Consider the following 18,112-nt stretch of genomic DNA (forward strand, 5'->3'; position numbering starts at 1 on the left):
CCTCAACTTGATCTTCTGGATTATGGCCCTGGGACTGGGTGAAAGATGTTCAACTTGAGGGAGGGAAATGGGCGTGGAATCAGGTGAAATGGATGGACTCATGGATGGATGAGGGGGCATGGCCTGTTTACAAGCTCTAGAGTTGTCTACTAAAGCTCAATCGAATCGATGCCCACAATGACGTTTCTTGCACAAGTTCCCGGAAGTGATTCCTGTAATGCCATCCTGGTCGAGGAAAAGAGACGCCAGTAGAGTACAATAAACTCTTTAGCTTATCCTCCCTTAAATAAAGTATAATGAGGATAGGCAAAGAAACTCTATAATATTTCCTTCATGCTTGATTATTTTATATAAATTTAATTCTCATTCTTGAGGGGAGTTATGTAACCCTCTTGAATGTTTTGGCGTCTCGTCTGAGTGAACGTCAAGCTTGGCTTCAATGGATCTCGTCAAATGTCGCCAACAATTATCTCTTTGCAACATTTTTTGGGAAGAAATTGACATAGACTTGGAAGATAATGGATACATTTCTAATTTATTTCAATCAGATTAATTGCGTGCTCTTGTTTTATAAGAATCCAAGACTGGAGGTGAAGTCGTTCAAATCGCGGCCAAATTCCGCGCCAAGAAATGCTTATCTTATCAGCCAGGAAATTCCCAAAATTTCTTCCTGCAAAAGGTTCCCCCACTGAGCGGCTGCTGCATCAAGACAACAGCAACGACCAAATCATTGCGCCCGACTTCACCATGGTCAAACGCAAGGTCGCTGCCCTCGAGAAGCTCGACGCTGACTTGTATGTCGAAGAAGTATCTTCTCCGCAGTTTCTTGGCTAACAAATCGCAGCGCGAGTCTGCAGCAGAAGATCCGTCGCGATCCCAAGTCGGTCACCAAGTTCCCGTGAGAAGGTCATTGTCGCTGACTCGAGATACCAGATCGTACAAGGAGGAGTTTCTGAAGCAATGGGAACAGTATGAGGCGCAGCGCGAGATCTTTCTCGTGTCCCCCGCGACCGCAACCGCCGACTCGGTCGAGTCCTTTCACAACATTATCGACCTGATCGCCCACGTCGCCGATTGTTACAAGGAAGAGACGGCGACTTTCGCCGACGATCTCAAGGCCATTCTAACTCAGCATCATGTCATTCTGCACCCTGAGCTGCGGGAAAAGATCGTGGGAAGCTTGGTGCTTCTCCGACGGAAAGAGGTTATCGACTCGACCAGCGTCCTCACCACGCTCTTCCCGATTCTCGTGTCGTCGCCGAGCAAGACCCTGCGCGAGGTGTTGTTCCAAAAGATTCTGAGCGATCTGCGAAACTCCAACACCAAGTCCATCAACCACCCTCTTAACCGTACCATCCAGACCGTCCTCTACAATCTCGTCACCGCCGACCGATCCTCCCCCGAGCCATTTGGGCCATCAAGATCACCCGTGAGATGTGGAAGCGGCAATTCTGGACTGATTCAAAGCCCGTCGATGTTATGAAGGAAGCGTGCTTGTCCGACAATGAGAAGGTCGTAGTTGGTGCGACGCGCTTCTTCCTCGGCGGAGACAAGGAGCGAGAAGAGCTTGAGGACGAGAGCAGTGACGAAGATATCGACCTCAGCCAGGTCAGGCATCAAATAGGAATCAACAAGAAGACCAAGAAGGCGAAAAAGGCTTACGAAAGGGCTGTTGACAAGGTGAAGCGTGCTGAGCGCAAGAAGGACAAGCCTCATCCGCTCAACTTCTCTGCTCTTCACCTCCTCCACGACCCCCAGGCCTTTGCCGAGCAGCTCTTCTCGAAACACCTACAAAACACCAAGGCAAAGCTGTCCCTGGATACGAAGCTATTAGTCACTCAGCTGGTGACACGACTCGTTGGTCTGCACAAGCTCACGATTGTGTCGCTCTACTCCTGGTTCATCAAGTTCCTTACTCCCCGACAACAGTCTGTCACATCCCTCCTGGCCTCCTTGGCTCAAGCAGTGCACAACCTGGTGCCTCCCGATGTCCTGGAGCCGCTTATTCAGAAGATTGCGAACGAGTTCGTCTCGGAAGCCTCTGCCGCAGAGGTCGCAGCCGCTGGTCTCAACTCGATTCGCGAAATCTGTGCTCGACAACCCCTGGCCATGACTGAAACCCTACTACAAGATTTGGTTCAGTACCGCAAGAGCAAGGACAAGGGTGTCATGATGGCTGCCAAGGGTCTTCTTTCGCTTTACCGAGAAGTCGGTGCTGAGCTTCTGAAGAAGCGAGATCGTGGCAAGGACGCTACCATCAACCTCAAGGCTGGCATCCAGGCCCAGCGCAAGTATGGTGAGGAAGATGCTGGTGGTATCGAGGGCCTGGAGCTCCTGGTGAAGTGGAAGGAGGAGGAAAAGATCCGCAAGCGAGTCGCCAAGGGTCTTCCTGAGAAGGCTGGAAGCGACGAGGACGAAGAGGACGACGGCTTCAAGTCTGATGAGTGGGAGGTTGACTCGGATGACAGCAGCGACTCGGGTGGCTGGATTGATGTTCATCACTCTTCGGATGAGGAGGAGGATGAGCCTGCATCGAAGAAGCAAAAGACAGGTGATGATGATTCGGACGATGAGGACGATGACGAAGATAAGAAAGAGAAGGAGGCTGAGATTGAGCGCATCTCTAAGCTCGCGACAACAACCATCCTCACACCCGCCGATCTGGCCAAGCTTCAGGAGCTTCGAACATCCGCCGCCCTTGACAAGGCATTGGGCAACCGAAAGAAGCGCCAGGAGATGGAGCAGCGACATCGTGATGACGGTCTGACGGCCGAGCAGATCGAGGCACCCGCCCGTCTGCGCAAGATGACCAAGGAGGAGCGCGTTGCTCTCGCCAAGGAAGGCAAGCCAGACCGCGACGAGCACAAGAGCACACAGGCGATCCGCAAGTCCAAGCTGCAGGCCTCGGGCAAGAGTACAAGCAACAGGGAGAAGGAACGCAAGAAGAACATCTTTATGACCATGGGTAAGGCCAAGAGCAAGCACAAGAGGAGTCTGGTGGAGACGAGAAAGGTGCTCAGGGGGCACGTGGAGAGGAGTACCAGGGGAGGTCGCAGGAGGAACGGAACATAAAAAGGGGGTTCGGATTGGTAGACATAGAGGCAGGTATGAAGCGCTTGTTTCAAAGATGATATCAACTGCTTGTTTCTTTTTCTCTGCATTCGATCTCGGTCTTGTTGATTCAGTCGAGTTCTATTGAAGTTGGGGATCCTGGGTTCTGTGATGATGATGGTATGTGGAATAGGGAGGTTCTTATTGTACAAGGAAAGTAATTTAAGAAGCAATGGCATCCCTTCCTAGCGCAGCCATATTTGATCAGATTTTCCCAGACCTAAAAAGCCAAATGAACTGAGTTGGAGATGTCAGAAACTACACAACTTACACAATACACATACACATACACATACACATAAGCTCGCTTCCCAGTCTCCTTGCAGTCACACCACACACCCCGAACAATAGAATCGCTTTACTATTTCTTTGCACGATCGATGTTGAACCTGCACCGATCAGCACCCTCGGCGATAGTGCTTGGCCTAGTAAACTTGACGCCATGTCGACCAGGATCAATGGGATCGTACCAGCTCCTATCAAAGGAGCAGAAACTCGGGCCAATCTCTCGCGCGTCAAGACGCTGCAGAGTATCCATATACCAGCATTGATGTACTTCCAAGCTGTAAGAATCTGGCTCGTCTCGAGCTCGTCGAAGCCTGAAATCAGGTTCCTGGTAGAAGTTCTGTTCCTTGTCCTTGGACTCTTGCACGAGGCTTTTAAATGCGTCGGGTGAAGAGTCGAGCTGCTCGCGAACTATTTGCGATGACCAGGCCAAGGTTCGTTGGAGCGATTCTTCCAGGAGACGACGGATTTGGTGCAAAGAAGTGCCACTGGCTTTGAGGACGCGGTATGGCGCTACCATGTATGCCATGAACTCGTAGTTGATGGTGCGAGACATTGAGCCTCCAGGGTCGCCAACCTCTTTCATAATGTTGATAGCTTCGGTTTCGATCTCTTGCAGTTGATTTGGTGATAGCTGTGTTTCATTGGTGTCTTGATAAACCTGACCAAGCGCTTGTAGGAAGCTTTCACCGAAGGAGAATTTTTTGCTATATTGATCGTCTTGGCAAGGCTCCTTCGGCTCAACTGTCACGGAGGTCTTCTGTTGCGACCTGCCATCTTTGGACGTTGTTGAGAGACGGGCATGCTGACATGCATTGTGTTGCAGATCCTGGACAAGGGATGCTCTCCTCAAGCTACGAGGAAGCAAACTCCTCTGCAATAATGAAAAGGTGAGAGGTATACTGATCCGATTCATCGGAGGGCCACGGTGAAGCGAAGGTTCATCGACCAGTGGATTTTACTATGATGTTCAGATTCATTGAAGTGACATTAACCTATCACTAACCTCCGATTTATCACGGTCATATCGGCTGTACTTTGTTGCGATTAACGCCTTGGCATAATATCTTTGCGCCGCATTGTGTACTTATGTTTTTCACTTGCCATCTCAATGATGGATACCGCGCTTTAAAAAGACCACCTATCTCACCCTGTCACAGAGGTGAAATAAAATATAATAAAAACTTTGAAAGGGGACAAATGGCAAATTCAATTTAACTATAGATCAAAGGGTCACGTCTCGAGGAATCTAGATGAATTCTCATGGATCGAACTGGTCACACGCCGGATTGAATCAAACACTGCTCAGAGCTTCATAGAATGATTTTAAATGGACCTATGCACCTGGGTTAGACACTGTCCAAGCACCATGCTTGGGCTTCTGCGGCAGGTCCCTGCCCATGCTATCTTTTGTCCTTGGTAGTTCATCTCTGTCCCTGCTTGAACGCGCCCAACAGCAAACCCTCCCCACGCATTCATTCGCCCCTTTCACGTTCTCGCTCGAGGAGATGAAGAATCTTGTCGAGTGACTCGATCAGTTTCAAGTCATGTTGTCCGATGGTGCGGTTGCGCCCTGCCATCAAGGCAACGTGCAAGGCCCCGAGTTGTTGACGAAGGGTCCACAGGAAGTCAGAATCTTTTTGACTTTCTCAAGGACTACTTCAGCATAAAAGTCGGATGCTATGGCCATTTTGAGGCAGCAGTCGAGAAAGAAGCAGAGGGCAACCCGGGGAAGAGTATCTCCTAGCTTGCTGGCGCCTTCAGTTTCGTTTTCGGCTGGAGAGTGCAGGGCTGCGTGGACGGCCTGGACAAGAGCGGGATCAAGATCTCGCAGACCTGAATTCACTTTCTAGCAATCAATTCAGTACATAGAAGTCGCAATACTGCTCCATACGAAACATACCTGGACCTCCTGGATCAGAGTCTCCGATTCTTCCTTGGTGAGCTGATGCTCGAAGTCGAAAAACGCCTTCACGCCCTTGGTGGAAGTCTGGGGGCCGTACTTGGCTCCCGGACGGACATTGTCTATCTCACGGATCATGGCCCCCGCATACTTATCATTGCCAGTCGCTTCAAACAAGGACCATAAAAGAGCAAGATCGGCTGCTAGGGATTCCTTGTAGGTAGCAGCGAGCAGGTAGGAAGCAACAATCTTCATAACATCGTCAGGGACCAAGACAGCCTTCGCCCGCTGGGTGTGTGCGTCCCGATCGTTGGGGGCTGCAGGCGAGCTGCTCTCCATGCTGGCGGTCTTTGATGTCGTCGCGTAGGTAGAGAAATAGACAATGTCGGATTAAGGGAGGTGGCGAATGGGACCGAATTGCTCAAGATTTGTTCGTGCGCTGGGCGGGGAAACGAGGGCGGATGGCAACGTCGGGAAGCGGCGAGTGTTTGGATGGGCGTCTTAAGATGCACTGTTGAGAGGCTTCGCTCTTGCGTCGTCTCACGGTTCCTCAAACGCTCGAGGGCCTGGTGAAAGGCGCAAACAGAGGGGGTTGGGGGGATCCGAGCCATCGAGGGCGAATCTCGGTTGAGAGGAGACTATAGGACGACCAGGAGATAGTCCTTGGCTGCCTCTATGGCTTCGTCCTTGGAGAGGTCTTGACGTTTCTGTGGGCGGCGACGTCGGTGGACAGGCGCCCTGGGAGCTGCCAAAAGGTGCGTGAGGCTGCCCTTGAGGTCCTGGAGTTCGGCATTCGGCCACCCCTCCTCCTCTTTGGTCGACATGCTTGGGATGTTGGAGATTGGCAATACCCGGATTGGCAACGTATTGCGGTGCTGGTGTTTGTTTAGGTCCTCCCTCCCGCTTAGATACGCGGGACAAAGAGCGAGCCAAAAGGGTGCTTTGGTGAGAGCCGTAGCGAAACTGATGGCTGGCGGCACTGAATCACAGCATCAAACACACGCACCCACGTGATGATGACTCCAGAACATTCCCATGCTCCTTTTCACGATCCCCCTCACCTTCTCACCTCACGCATCCCGCCTCTCGCCCTTTGATAACATGACGAACCTTTGAGGCGTCTCCCCTTTTCTTCTCATACATTCCATCTCTAGGCCTTTGATTAGATCTAAGGGCTTTCACACTCGTCTCGCCTAAGGGCGGATCTCTTTTTCTTGTCCTAGAGGGGAAGAGGAGTCTTGCTACTCTTTGAGGCTTTCATCCGTGAGCTAGACCCTCAAACCCCTTTCCTGTCTCGCTTGAAGGAAGGTAAGGACAAGCTCTATCATGGTCAATGGGGAGTACATTGTTAACATACCTTCGCAGGTGGTGTTTTGTTAGAAAAAGCCAATCCTTCTGAGGCCAAGTCCTCTGAATCGACCAGCAAGCCTGCTCAAGCCCATTCGAACAAGGAAGTCGGTCACACGTTCGATAGCATGCTCATTGACGACGAGGACGACGAGGAAATAGGCGGCCCAGATGATGATGAAGACCAGGTTAGTCACGGCTCACAGAACTCATCGTCCGGATGATGGGGCTCGGGGCATTTGGCTTCGATCGAGAGAGCAGACTGGGGCATATAGGTACAACAAGTTGGACTGTTTGATAGAGCAGTCGATGAGCTGAGGTTTACCTGGGCAACCCAGACCCATATAGTGATAAAAATGGGACATGTCTCGAACAGCCGCGAAAGCGTCAAGGTCCATACGGGGTTGATATGCTTTTGTTTCCTTCGATTTAGTTGATGCAAGGTGCCATCGTGATGCTTATAAATGAATCATGACGCGTTAAACAATCCTCAGACAACTTCTATGTCTCAAGTATCAAGCTATCACCAACCTCCGATATATCACGGTAATATCGGCTGTACTTTGTTGCGATCAACGCCTTAGCACAATATCTCTTTGCACCACAACGTATCCCCCTCACGTGTTTCACTTACCATCTCAATGACAGACACCGCGCTTCATGAAGCCTATCCCGGAGACAGAAGTAAAATGCCAACAACAATTAGTAGAGAGCCTATGACGTCTTTTCCCCCTGGTCGTACGGCGTTAGTACGCGGTTAGGCAAGACTGATGCGAATAATTTATGCCGCGTGCCCGAGTCGACATGGGTTATGCGAGGAACGAGACATGCACAAGGTCTTGTCCCGGGACAAGGAATCCATCCGGTTAGATAAGCACGAATGATGAAGATCTTCTACACGACCAACCGGGTGTCCACCACCAGGAAGGGTAAACAGCCGTATGCAACGTGCCCTAGACTTGGAGGTCTGTATCACGAGACGAGCTTGAGGAAGAGAACCTGCGGGGGATCGTTCTCCCAAGGGTTTGGCGATTCTCATCCCCGCATTCCAGAAAACGGAGAGAAATGGAAACTGCCGAGGACTGTTGATGATCTACATGATACGCACTGCATGCAGCATAGCTTACTCGCATTGAGTTGGGTCTAACAAAGGTCCTGAGTCGTATCCCAGTTTCAAAACAGCATCAGTCAATTCAATAATACCCGACGGTTCGATAATGACCCAAGATATATCCCGACTACACACAATCAACTCTCCAAGCGAGAGCAGGCAGCGCCTCCTTCTCACCCCCAACATGGCGCCACATATTGACGAGGTATCCCCAAATCAAAACCACCCCGCAACCTCTCGATGTCTGTCACTTCCAAGTTTCTACACATCCAACTCGGGCTATCATTGCATCGAGGGAGTCAGCCACATCCTTGAAACTTCAAATAGCCCGTGCCTCTCACCAATCAACCACCCTGACTCGCCCTCCTCACCCCGCAGCAAGCGCTCCGCTCCCCCAGGTTTTTTCTCCAACAGGCTTCTTTCGCGAGTCAAACAAACGATTTCGGGGCATCGGGATGTGGAGTCCTGATACACCCGAGTGACGTTTCTCTTTCCCCATGGGGTGCACCCCGTGGGCCCCCTCCTCACCTTGATGCCACCATCCTCCTCCTTGAGACTGGCCCTTGCGGTTCCGCCTTCGAGTATCACCAACATGGGCCGGCCAAATTGACCGAAAGATTGCCCGAAGTTCGGGTCTGCACCTGCCGAGACACGCGAGGGTCATGCTTGGAACGGCTGCGCTGAGTCGGGGGTTTGATGAAATAACCGCCCCGTCCCGCTTGCCGTTTGCTTGTTTCGCCCGTTGGTTTTACTCCTCAACGTTCGGTGAACCGCTGTGCTGCAAAGTGTACCGGTCACGAGTTTCACCATGGGCTTCAAAAAGTTCATCAAGGACCGTTCACTCAAGGTCTCTGATGATCGAGTGACCAAGGCCGCCGAGCTCTCCCTACGAGAATCCATCTGGCCCATCTCACTCGTAACTACCCTCTTCTTCCTGTGGGGTTTCAGTTATGGTCTCCTCGACACTCTCAACAAGCACTTCCAAGTGACTCTGGACATCAACCGTGCCCGTTCAGCTGGACTGCAAGCAGCATACTTTGGGTAGGCAGATTATTATTGGGGGAATGATTCTCATGACTGACTTGATCAGGGCTTACCCGCTGGCATCGCTGGGCCATGCGGCGTGGATTCTCCGACACTACTCGTACAAGGCTGTCTTCATCTGGGGACTGTGCTTGTATGCTGTTGGCGCCTTGATTGCTATTCCTTGTATCAAGGCAAAGTCGTTTGGCGGCTTTTGCGCATCAATCTTTATCATCGGAAACGGCCTCGGCTCCCTCGAGACGGCTGCCAACCCTTTCATCACTGGTGAGTTCATCATGATCCTCTTCTCATACTCATCTGACATCTGAAGTCTGCGGCCCACCTCGATACTCCGAAATCCGCATCAACATCTCCCAGGCCTTCAATGGAATTGGTACCGTCATTGCCCCTGTGCTTGGCTCATATGTTTTCTTCAACAACCTGGACGATGAAAAGGCGTTGGCCAACGTGCAATGGGTCTACATATCTATCGCCGCATTCGTGCTCATCCTAGCTGTCTGCTTCCTTCTGTCCAAGATTCCTGAGATCACTGATGCGGGTATGTCAATATCGAATTACAGTTTGTGAAATCAACTAACGCCCGTCAGACATGGCGTTCCAGGCTCAGGAGACAAACTCCGAGGCAGACTCGAAGCCTTTCATCAAACAGTACAAGCTGTTTCACGCGTCATTTGCCCAGTTCTGCTACACTGGCGCTCAAGTCGCCATCGCTAGCTTCTTCATCAACTACGCCGTCGAAACCCGTCCCGGCACGACCGATTCGGATGGTGCCAAGTTCTTTGCTGGTGCCCAGGCAGGCTTCGCAGTTGGTCGATTCTTTGGCAGCTTCCTCATGAAGTACTACAAACCAAGAATGATCTTCTTTGTGTTTCTGACCATGTGTATCGTCTTCATTGGTCCTCCCATCGTTCATCACCAGGACGCAGGTGTCGCCTTCTTATATGTCGTCCTATTCTTCGAGTCCATCTGCTTCCCCACCATTGTTGCTCTTGGCATGAGGGGTCTTGGACGACACACCAAACGAGGAAGTGGCTTCATCGTTGCTGGTGTTGTCGGCGGTGCCTGCGTTCCCCCATTGACGGGAGCAGTTGCAGACAAGCATGGAATTGGCATCTGCCTGGTTGTCCCCATGATGTTCTTCGTGGCGGCTTGGTCCTATCCCATCTGCGTCAACTTTGTCCCCAATTACAAAAAGGTTGTCGACTCATTCTACGAAGTTGACATCGGTCTTCACGGTCGAACACTGGATGAAGAGAAGATTCAGGGTGGTGTGGAGGAGAAGGAGACAGCCACAACCATTGCCTGAGGGGTGTATCATGTCACGTATCACGTTCAGAACACGATGGGAACAAAAAGAATGGATTGCAAAAGGTTATAGACGCGTCTCCGCGTTCTCAATGCGTAATCTGGGAATCGAACCCAGGGCTCCCCGACGCTGCTCGAATGGCAACGGAGAATTTTACCACTAAACCAATTACGCTAGAGATGCTCTGCTGCGAGAGCAATGCGTGATCTGGGAATCGAACCCAGGGCTCCCCGACGTTACACGAATGGCAACGGAGAATTTTACCACTAAACCAATCACGCGCTGTGGTTGTTTGTTGAAACGTCGGCTTCGAAATGGGGTCTATGGTGATGGGGAAAACTTGGTGGAGTTTGGAAGAGTTTTTGGTGTTTAGCGCGATGCGGTTGTCGGCAGAGCACGTGCCTAGGCGGCCGCTAAATAAGCGAGCCAATCGCTGACGTGTAAACTGTCCGAGCGGGGCTTGTACGGAGAGCTGATAAGAAAAGTGCGCAAGTACTCCGTACCGTACAGTGTCAACTGAAGTGGGAGACATTTGCTGGAATTGTGCCTACTTGAGTAACACTCTTGGATAAAACAGCGAAGCCTGTACTCTTGGAGGGTTCGGTCGATGGATTGTTTCTTAATGTCACTCGTACACTCACTCAGATATTCTGCATGTGTGAATTATGTGACAAACGACAACATAACCTGTGTTCGTTTCTGCCTCTTCTTTCAGATCATGAAAGATGATCTTCTCTTACACTAAGGTTCTTTCTATCTTCCACGCTTAAGCTGCAATAAATATAACCCTACCATAAATAACAACGACCCTTCTATTATCTGTATTGAGATAATTTAATAATAATTGTACAGATTTCCCAATGCTGCTTTGCGAATTGTGGTCGTCGCTTCTCCTACCCTATAGAACAGAGAATCCATCACCAGCTTTGTGAGCGACACCACACAGTCATAATATATTGATGGAATTCTGAAAAATTTAACACCTAAGGTAGGTAATCTCACTCTGAGGAGTTGCTTGATTAGGCTGAAAAACGGTGCTATGAGACATTCGACATGCACCGGAGGAGTGTCTGCCACTCAGGGGTCACACCGGCCTGTGTAATGACTTGCGTGTTTTGCATACCGAGACTCGAGATGGCTTCCCTGCTCCATGGCCACGTTCCTAGAACTGACTCTATTACTGGTCAAGCCTCTCGTCTCCTGCACCGAGAGATCCGCATCCGCAGGGGTCGTTTTCTGCCTAGGCAAGCACTACAAAGACCCTGTCATGGCCGCATCCTAAGACGCAGGAACGGACCTGGCTTTCTTGGCAGATGAATCGCCAAGATCTCAAGACACTAGGGACAGGAGTCACCGACTTGAAGAACTAGGATACACTCCAAGACGAGTAGGAGAGCACGTGGGCCTGCGCTGTGTGCGGCATAGATGTCTACGAGGCAGGTCAACCGCTTGGCTGTTGCTAGACTGACACGTAAAATAGGGCGAATTAAATAGGATAAAGCCAACTGTAACTGTGCGGAGACGGCTTGCCTGTTCGACGAGTGACAACATGGCGTCCTGCAACATGGGCTGCACCCGAAAGCCTTCATACAAAGGGCAACGATATGAATCTGAATCACCGACTGAGCGTCCATTTTATTCCTTCGAGAGGCTTACGATCCTATTCTGCGTTAGACTCGATCATTCCCGACGATCGGTAGCTCGATGGCAAAGGGTTGAGGATATTGTCGATGAAACTGGACGATTGTGAAGACAAAGGTTCTCGACGTCGATCGATATATAGCTGTCGATGGAGCAAGCCATCGAACTCCGTCGAAGAAGACTCGCTTGTTACAATAGCCACCTTTTTAGGCCGCCAATCTTAGAGTTCCGATGGACAGCGAACTTGGTCATAAACCCTCTCGGATTAGCCATGTTCGATGGCCCTGGCCCATTTTCGACACCATTTTCAACATGTACAGAACACAGCAACTGGTAGGAGGAAGCTTGGGGCGATCAAATGAGCCCGGAGCAGCTCAATGTAGCTCGACGCAGACTAACGTATCTCAACGGCATGTCGTTCAGGAGCAGAGTTACCTCAACCTCGAGCAAGCCTTGGGTTAGTGGCAACTTGATACCGATGGAAATTTCTGGTGAAATGCTTCTTCATTCGAGAAGTCGCCATTGATAAGTCGCTATGGCTTCGAGGGCCCTGAAGATGAAATGGCATTCTGGTGGCTTTCACTCCGGAGGTGAAAACGGGCTTCCTCTCAAGGGCTCTGCGCACCTCTTCTCTGCCAGCTTATTAAAGTTCCGATATGCACACTCTTAGCTATTATGTGTCTCGATGGGTTGTCGGTCGGGAATGGAATTCGAGGGGCGCGAGTTGGATGGGATATCCATATGTTCGAGGTACGGTTACTGATTCAGTTGCTGACAGGACCACAGAGGTTTGAACGCCACCCCCGAGTCTCGACTCAAGGGTTCGAACCGTGTTTTCGTGTGAAGCAAGGCTTCTGAGTGTCTGGGAGTGTGTCTTGCCGTCAGGAGAAGGCGTCGACTCGTCTTGGTCTCGAATCAAACCAAGAGACCGAAGGATCCAAAGACACTCATTTGGACTCTAGACCGAAGGCAAACAATCAAGTCTTCTGGGCGCCAAGAGACCAACACTGGACGTTCCGGAGAATCATCTCGAGCTGGCACTTCGATATCCAGCACGTGGGAGTGGCGAGGAGTCGCAAGTTGCTTGGAAGAACAGGCATCGTTCGAGACGGCTGAAATGATCAAAACAGGACATGCCCGACAACCCGACAGAGGCAAAGGACTATTGAACCCGCTCCAAGGCAGCCTTGCAACTTATGGTTCTCCATCCTTGACTTTCTATGAGCGAGCCTCAGCCAATGACAGGCGCACGTGGGCTTTGATAGCTTCAACACTCGCCTCCTGCACCCCAAGCCCTAGAACAAAGACCCTCTGCTTCTTCCTGCTCATTCCCGGACGACAGCGGGGATCCCGCTCGCTAAACCTGCGCGTAATAAACGGGCTGAAGGACCACAGCGTTGGGGGGTGATCATGCGAGCCATTTCCCAGTTGAGATGCTATCTCGGGAAGCGGCTCACCGAACGCGGGCGGGCCCTTTCCGCCCGCCTACCCACGCTCCCCGGTGAGCGCTTTCGTTGTAGTTCTGGATAGTGAGCTGACCTCTTTGCTGGTCTCCTATACGAAAATGCCGCGAGGGAAGTCAAGGCGAGGCCAGTTTCCTCAGGAGCTTGTTGATCGACGAGCTGACGAAACAAGTGTTTGACACCTTAAAGCATCATCCTTGGAAAATGGACATTCACGGTGTAACCTCGATTGCGCGTCTTTTTAACTCTATTCCAATGCAGTTTCGAGAAGGTGTCACTAAAAAAAGGATCATCAACCTTAAGGAACACTCTTCTTCCGACATCTCGAAACGCGGCCGTGTCGATCACCACGTAAACAGCTTGCGCGCCCCCCACAAAGCTTTTGCCGCGTCTCGACTGTCTTGGGTCAACGTCTCATGTCTTCATTGATCGGCAGATGTATCAAACAGAGAGAATTGCGTTTTTCGCATAAAAGATAATCGACGAGAACATGGATGTTCTGGACAAAAGGGGGTGTGTGATATCAGAGGTGTGTGTCGTGATTAGAACGCTATGCTACTTTTGGATACCGACAAGTCGGCCGAGGAAGAGATGATGCAACGAGAAAACAGGGCAAACGAGTGTGCTCCGCGATGGTGGAGAAAGCTTCAGCTGGGGGAAGAGATGCGGGCGGTGGGTTGCATTCGAGGTGCCTCTGACAATGTTTGTTGCGACGACATGTCGCAGGCAGGACGTAGCAGTTGAACCATTCTCAAACCTTTTTTCCGTCGAGCCGTTCTATTTCGAGATCTAAAGTTTCTCATCACCGCTTGTTTTGCGGTTCTAGCGGTTTCGGCAGATGGGAAGGATAAACGCCTAGACTTCCTACACGGTAAGGTGCCATGAATCGCCTTGATGGAGCTCCAGCGGGGAGAAAAAGCACGGGGAGCTGATGGAAGCGTAGCAGTTGTCGTTGCCGCAACGTGCTCGAGACGCGCAATCTGGGTGGTTGAGCCCGTCTCAGAGACCCGTAGGTATCTTCGTTTCCTAGTAGGATGCGACCGTATCATGGCGGCACTCAGTTTTAACGTGACTCTGTTAGTGGAATGACGGCAGTGAGTGCAAGAGTACGAGGAATGGGGCCTCGACCCCACGCGCATTTTGAGCCCCCTCAAGGCCCCAGTAGCCAATCTTTCATCAATCTTCTACACGTGGGAGAGGTTCTCATCTCTCATTGGTCAAAAGTGGCGATCCGCATTGTTGGAAAGAAGGTATGGTCCGTGCACTCTATCCGCAAGCCACCCTGATCTAGTCCCAAAAGAAGACAAGCGTCTTGGCTTTATCCGTGATAGAGTTGGTCTCTTCTCACATTTTCTCCACCACCAACAAAGATTCTTCGGTCTTTGTCCATGGTTGCAGAGCCGTTCCCCTGCTACTTCTCCATCAGGGTACCGAGATCTATTGCATGGTGCAGTCCCCATTGGCTCGCTTTCTATCCGACTGGCGTTTCGTCTAAGGTCTCTTGGCCGAAAGAGGGCACGAGTCGCGTGCTTCTCCTCTTGCTCCAGATCTCTTTGATGCTCCCCTTGACTCTCCCGGTCGGGAAATCGTGCGCGTGCCCACGGCCAAGCAAAGGTGGAGATCTGCTGTCTGGCCGATGAGGTTGCGCAGAGCTCCCACGAGGGCTCGGCGAGAGGCTCTAGCATCTCTTGCTCTCGTTTTTTTCACCGATACCAAGGAACAGACCACCGACAATACCCGCAATTAATAGACTTATCCATTTCACCAGTGTTTAAATCTTGGCCATGGTCTTACGAGCAGTGGATCACAAGTAAAAAAAAAACCCATCTTCTCAAGGCTTTCGGAAGAGGGGAGGGAGAGGCAAAGCTTACGTTCCCGCTGCTAACCAGCCATCAACATCAAACCATGTCCAAGTGGCGTACCGGCTTCCTCTTGCACACGCAGGCGGACCCCGGTCGTTGGGACCGCCATCTGCATCACTGCTGCATCTCCCGGTGACGGATTGGGAGTTGTGTCGCGTGCTTCTCTTGCGGTGTTTTCTTCCTCTCCTTCAATTTATTCGTGACTTTTGATACAGATGCCAAAGGTTGGGTTGTTTGTGGAATTATGCATGGAAACAAGGTTAATGCGTGGGCTCACATGTTCACGCTCTACTGCTAAGCTTAATTCCACCCAAGGTCCGTTCATAGACGGAAAGACGCCAGAGCGTTTCCATCAACTTTTTCGGTGTAATATTTAGAAAATGGAATTGGTGAAGAGATCCACCAAATACCAAGAGATATGGTGCGGAAAAAAAGAAGAGAGATGGGCTTGGCTGGGTGGTCAGCATCGGTTGGATCATCATTCTACGCCCCCCAGATGCCTCCTCGACCGAGGCGTCTGTTTTGGGGAATTGCTCACGACTGGACTGTCGTTCCCACTCTTGGCGTTTTGAGGATCCACGATGAAAAAATGCCAAGAAGCTAGGGTTCTGTCTGTCTATCGAAGGCGTCGCCTCGCCTCCGGTCTCGAGAATCGTCTTGGAGAGATGGATGGGGCGTGTGGGCAGATGCTACTCTCTGAACCCACGCTTCTCTCGCTTCCGAGAATACTCTCGAGGTTTTTCGCCTTGGCTTCCCACTTTACACATATAGTATATATTCTCCTCCTCTTCCTCCCTCAATCTTGTCTATCCAGGTCACTCACTCACCCACTTTCATCCTCATCCTCCTCTCTTCTCTTTTCTGCCTTTGGCAAAGTAGAGATACCACCCACGGTTTAAACCGCCTGGTGGCTTCTATCAAGCTCCTCCCTCCTCTTTACCTCCCATCTTCACTCTCAGAACACCGCAGCCATGGCCGTGTTCGCTCAGTACGACTACCTCTTCGCGGTGGGCACAATCTTTGCCTTCCTCGACGCCTGGAACATCGGTGCCAATGATGTGGCCAACTCATGGGCCTCGTCGGTTTCCTCCCGTTCCATCAGCTACTTCCAGGCCATGATTGGCGCCAGTATCATGGAGTTCAGCGGCGCCCTCGGCGTTGGTGGCCGAGTTGCTGATACTATCCGAACAAAGGTCGTCGACGTCGAGGCCTTTGATGAGAGCCCTGCTCTTCTCATGCTGGGCATGGTTTGTGCCGTCATTGCCTCTGCCAGCTACCTCACCTTTGCTACCCGCTTTGGTTTCCCCGTTTCTACTACCCACTCTATCCTTGGCGGTGTCCTGGGCATGGGTGTCGGTGCCCTTGGCGGCTCCGGTATCACCTGGGTTGGCTACAAGGAGAACGGTTCTGTAGATATCCAGCAGGGTGTTGTTCAGGTTAGTAAAACACCCCAAGACGTACAATCCTGCAGTGTCGCTAATGCAACCTCTATAGGTCTTCCTCGCCTGGATCATCGCTCCAGTGCTCTCCGGTATCTTTGGCTCCCTCATCTTCCTCTTCACCAAGTACGGCGTCCTCCTCCGCAAGAACCCCGCCATGAAGGGTCTCATTCTCGTCCCCTTCTACTTCTGGCTCACTGCCTCTCTGATTGTCATGCTTCTCATCTGGAAGGGTGGCTCCTACAAGGTCAACCTCACCGAGGCTCAGATCCCCGGTGTCATCGTTGCCGCCGGTGCTGGCTGGGGTCTTCTTATGGCCCTCACTCTTGTTCCTTGGCTGTACCGCGTCGTCATCAAGGAGGATTGGCAGCTCAAGCCCTACCACATCCCTCTCGGTCCCCTGCTCCTCCGGCGTGGCCCCGTTCCCCCTCCTCCTGAGAACTTCCAGGGAGTTGTCCGCAACTTCTACGAGGGACATCTCACTCGTGAGGAGCTCGAGGCCCGCCGCGCCCAGCGTGCTTCCGAGGTCAACGGAGACCTTGAGGCCAACCACGACAAGAAGGTTGCCAACGACAACACGTCCGAGGAGGTGGTTCCCGAGGCCAGCTCCCACCCTCCCCACAAGTCTCTCATCGGCCCCAAGCCTGATGCTCCCTGGTATACTGGTGCTTTCATCTGGTGGGCCATCAAGTTTGCCATCCTGCACGGTGTTGATAAGGATATCGTCAGCTCTCAGAGCGAGAAGTCTGTCGTCGCTGGCGATGTCGAGGAGATCCATGCTCGCGCTGCTCACTACGACAACCGCGCCGAGTTCCTCTACACGTTCCTCCAGATCATGACTGCCGCCTCTGCCTCTTTCGTCCACGGTGCCAACGATGTCGCCAACGCTGTCGGTCCTTATGCCTCCATCTACCAGATCTGGCAGTCTGGTGAGGTCCCTGGCAAGAAGGCTCAGGTTCCTCTCTGGATTCTCGCCTTTGGTGGTGCCGGTATTGTCATCGGTCTCTGGACTTATGGCTACAACATCATGCGCAACCTGGGTAACCGCGTCACTCTGATGTCTCCTGCCCGTGGCTTCTCTATGGAGCTTGGCTCAGTCATCACAATCATCCTGGCCACCCGTCTTAGTATGCATTCCCCTGAATCTCTTAACTATACACCCTTGCTAACCACTTCAACAGAGCTGCCCGTCTCTACCACTCAGTGCATTACTGGCGCCATCGTCGGTGTCGGTCTCTGCAACGGCGACTGGCGATCCATTAACTGGCGCATGGTTGGCTGGATCTACATGGGTTGGTTCATCACGGTGCCCACTGCTGGTCTCATCTCGGGTATCCTCATGGCCTTTATCACCAACGCCCCCAACTGGAATTAAGAGGATTTGGAAGCATCTGCTTTGCCTTGATTTTGATCTTTTCGCACAAACATGAGCATACCGGGATGTGGTGGTGTCCCCCGATTGAAGGACAACGAAGCGGTGGCTGGGACATTGCTTGATAGATATTATACCCGATAGACTATAATGACATTCTTTGCAAATATCTGGACTGGTTGATGACTGCTAGAAGTGGTATATGACTGCTAGTTGGGCTAATGTTAA

General features: G+C 51.6%; 4 protein-coding genes across 4 annotated transcripts; 3 read left to right on the plus strand and 1 right to left on the minus strand.

Annotated features, from left to right (window-relative positions):
• Positions 1-747: 747 nt before the first annotated feature.
• MRS44_000206 (uncharacterized protein) lies at positions 748-3,072 on the plus strand (the record flags this gene model as incomplete). Its single annotated transcript, XM_065623937.1, has 4 exons — positions 748-794; positions 845-880; positions 934-1,429; positions 1,468-3,072. The coding sequence occupies 4 exons, from the start codon at positions 748-750 to the stop codon at positions 3,070-3,072; spliced, it is 2,184 nt and encodes a 727-aa protein (XP_065479678.1).
• Positions 3,073-3,472: 400 nt separating this feature from the next.
• Positions 3,473-5,638, minus strand: MRS44_000207 (uncharacterized protein; the record flags this gene model as incomplete). The annotated part of the gene is made up of 3 exons (XM_046274192.2): positions 3,473-4,201; positions 5,057-5,245; positions 5,300-5,638. 3 exons carry the CDS (start codon positions 5,636-5,638, stop codon positions 3,473-3,475), a joined length of 1,257 nt encoding a protein of 418 aa, XP_046129669.2.
• Positions 5,639-8,565: 2,927 nt separating this feature from the next.
• MRS44_000208 (uncharacterized protein) lies at positions 8,566-10,107 on the plus strand (the record flags this gene model as incomplete). Its single annotated transcript, XM_046274176.2, has 4 exons — positions 8,566-8,798; positions 8,848-9,065; positions 9,112-9,339; positions 9,389-10,107. 4 exons carry the CDS (start codon positions 8,566-8,568, stop codon positions 10,105-10,107), a joined length of 1,398 nt encoding a protein of 465 aa, XP_046129668.1.
• Positions 10,108-16,044: 5,937 nt separating this feature from the next.
• MRS44_000209 (uncharacterized protein) lies at positions 16,045-17,887 on the plus strand (the record flags this gene model as incomplete). Its single annotated transcript, XM_046274164.2, has 3 exons — positions 16,045-16,509; positions 16,568-17,639; positions 17,694-17,887. 3 exons carry the CDS (start codon positions 16,045-16,047, stop codon positions 17,885-17,887), a joined length of 1,731 nt encoding a protein of 576 aa, XP_046129666.1.
• Between the last annotated feature and the right edge of the window lie 225 nt (positions 17,888-18,112).

Source organism: Fusarium solani, assembly GCF_023522795.1.
Source record: "Fusarium solani strain SB1 chromosome Unknown bctg00000000, whole genome shotgun sequence".
Lineage (NCBI taxonomy): Eukaryota > Fungi > Ascomycota > Sordariomycetes > Hypocreales > Nectriaceae > Fusarium > Fusarium solani.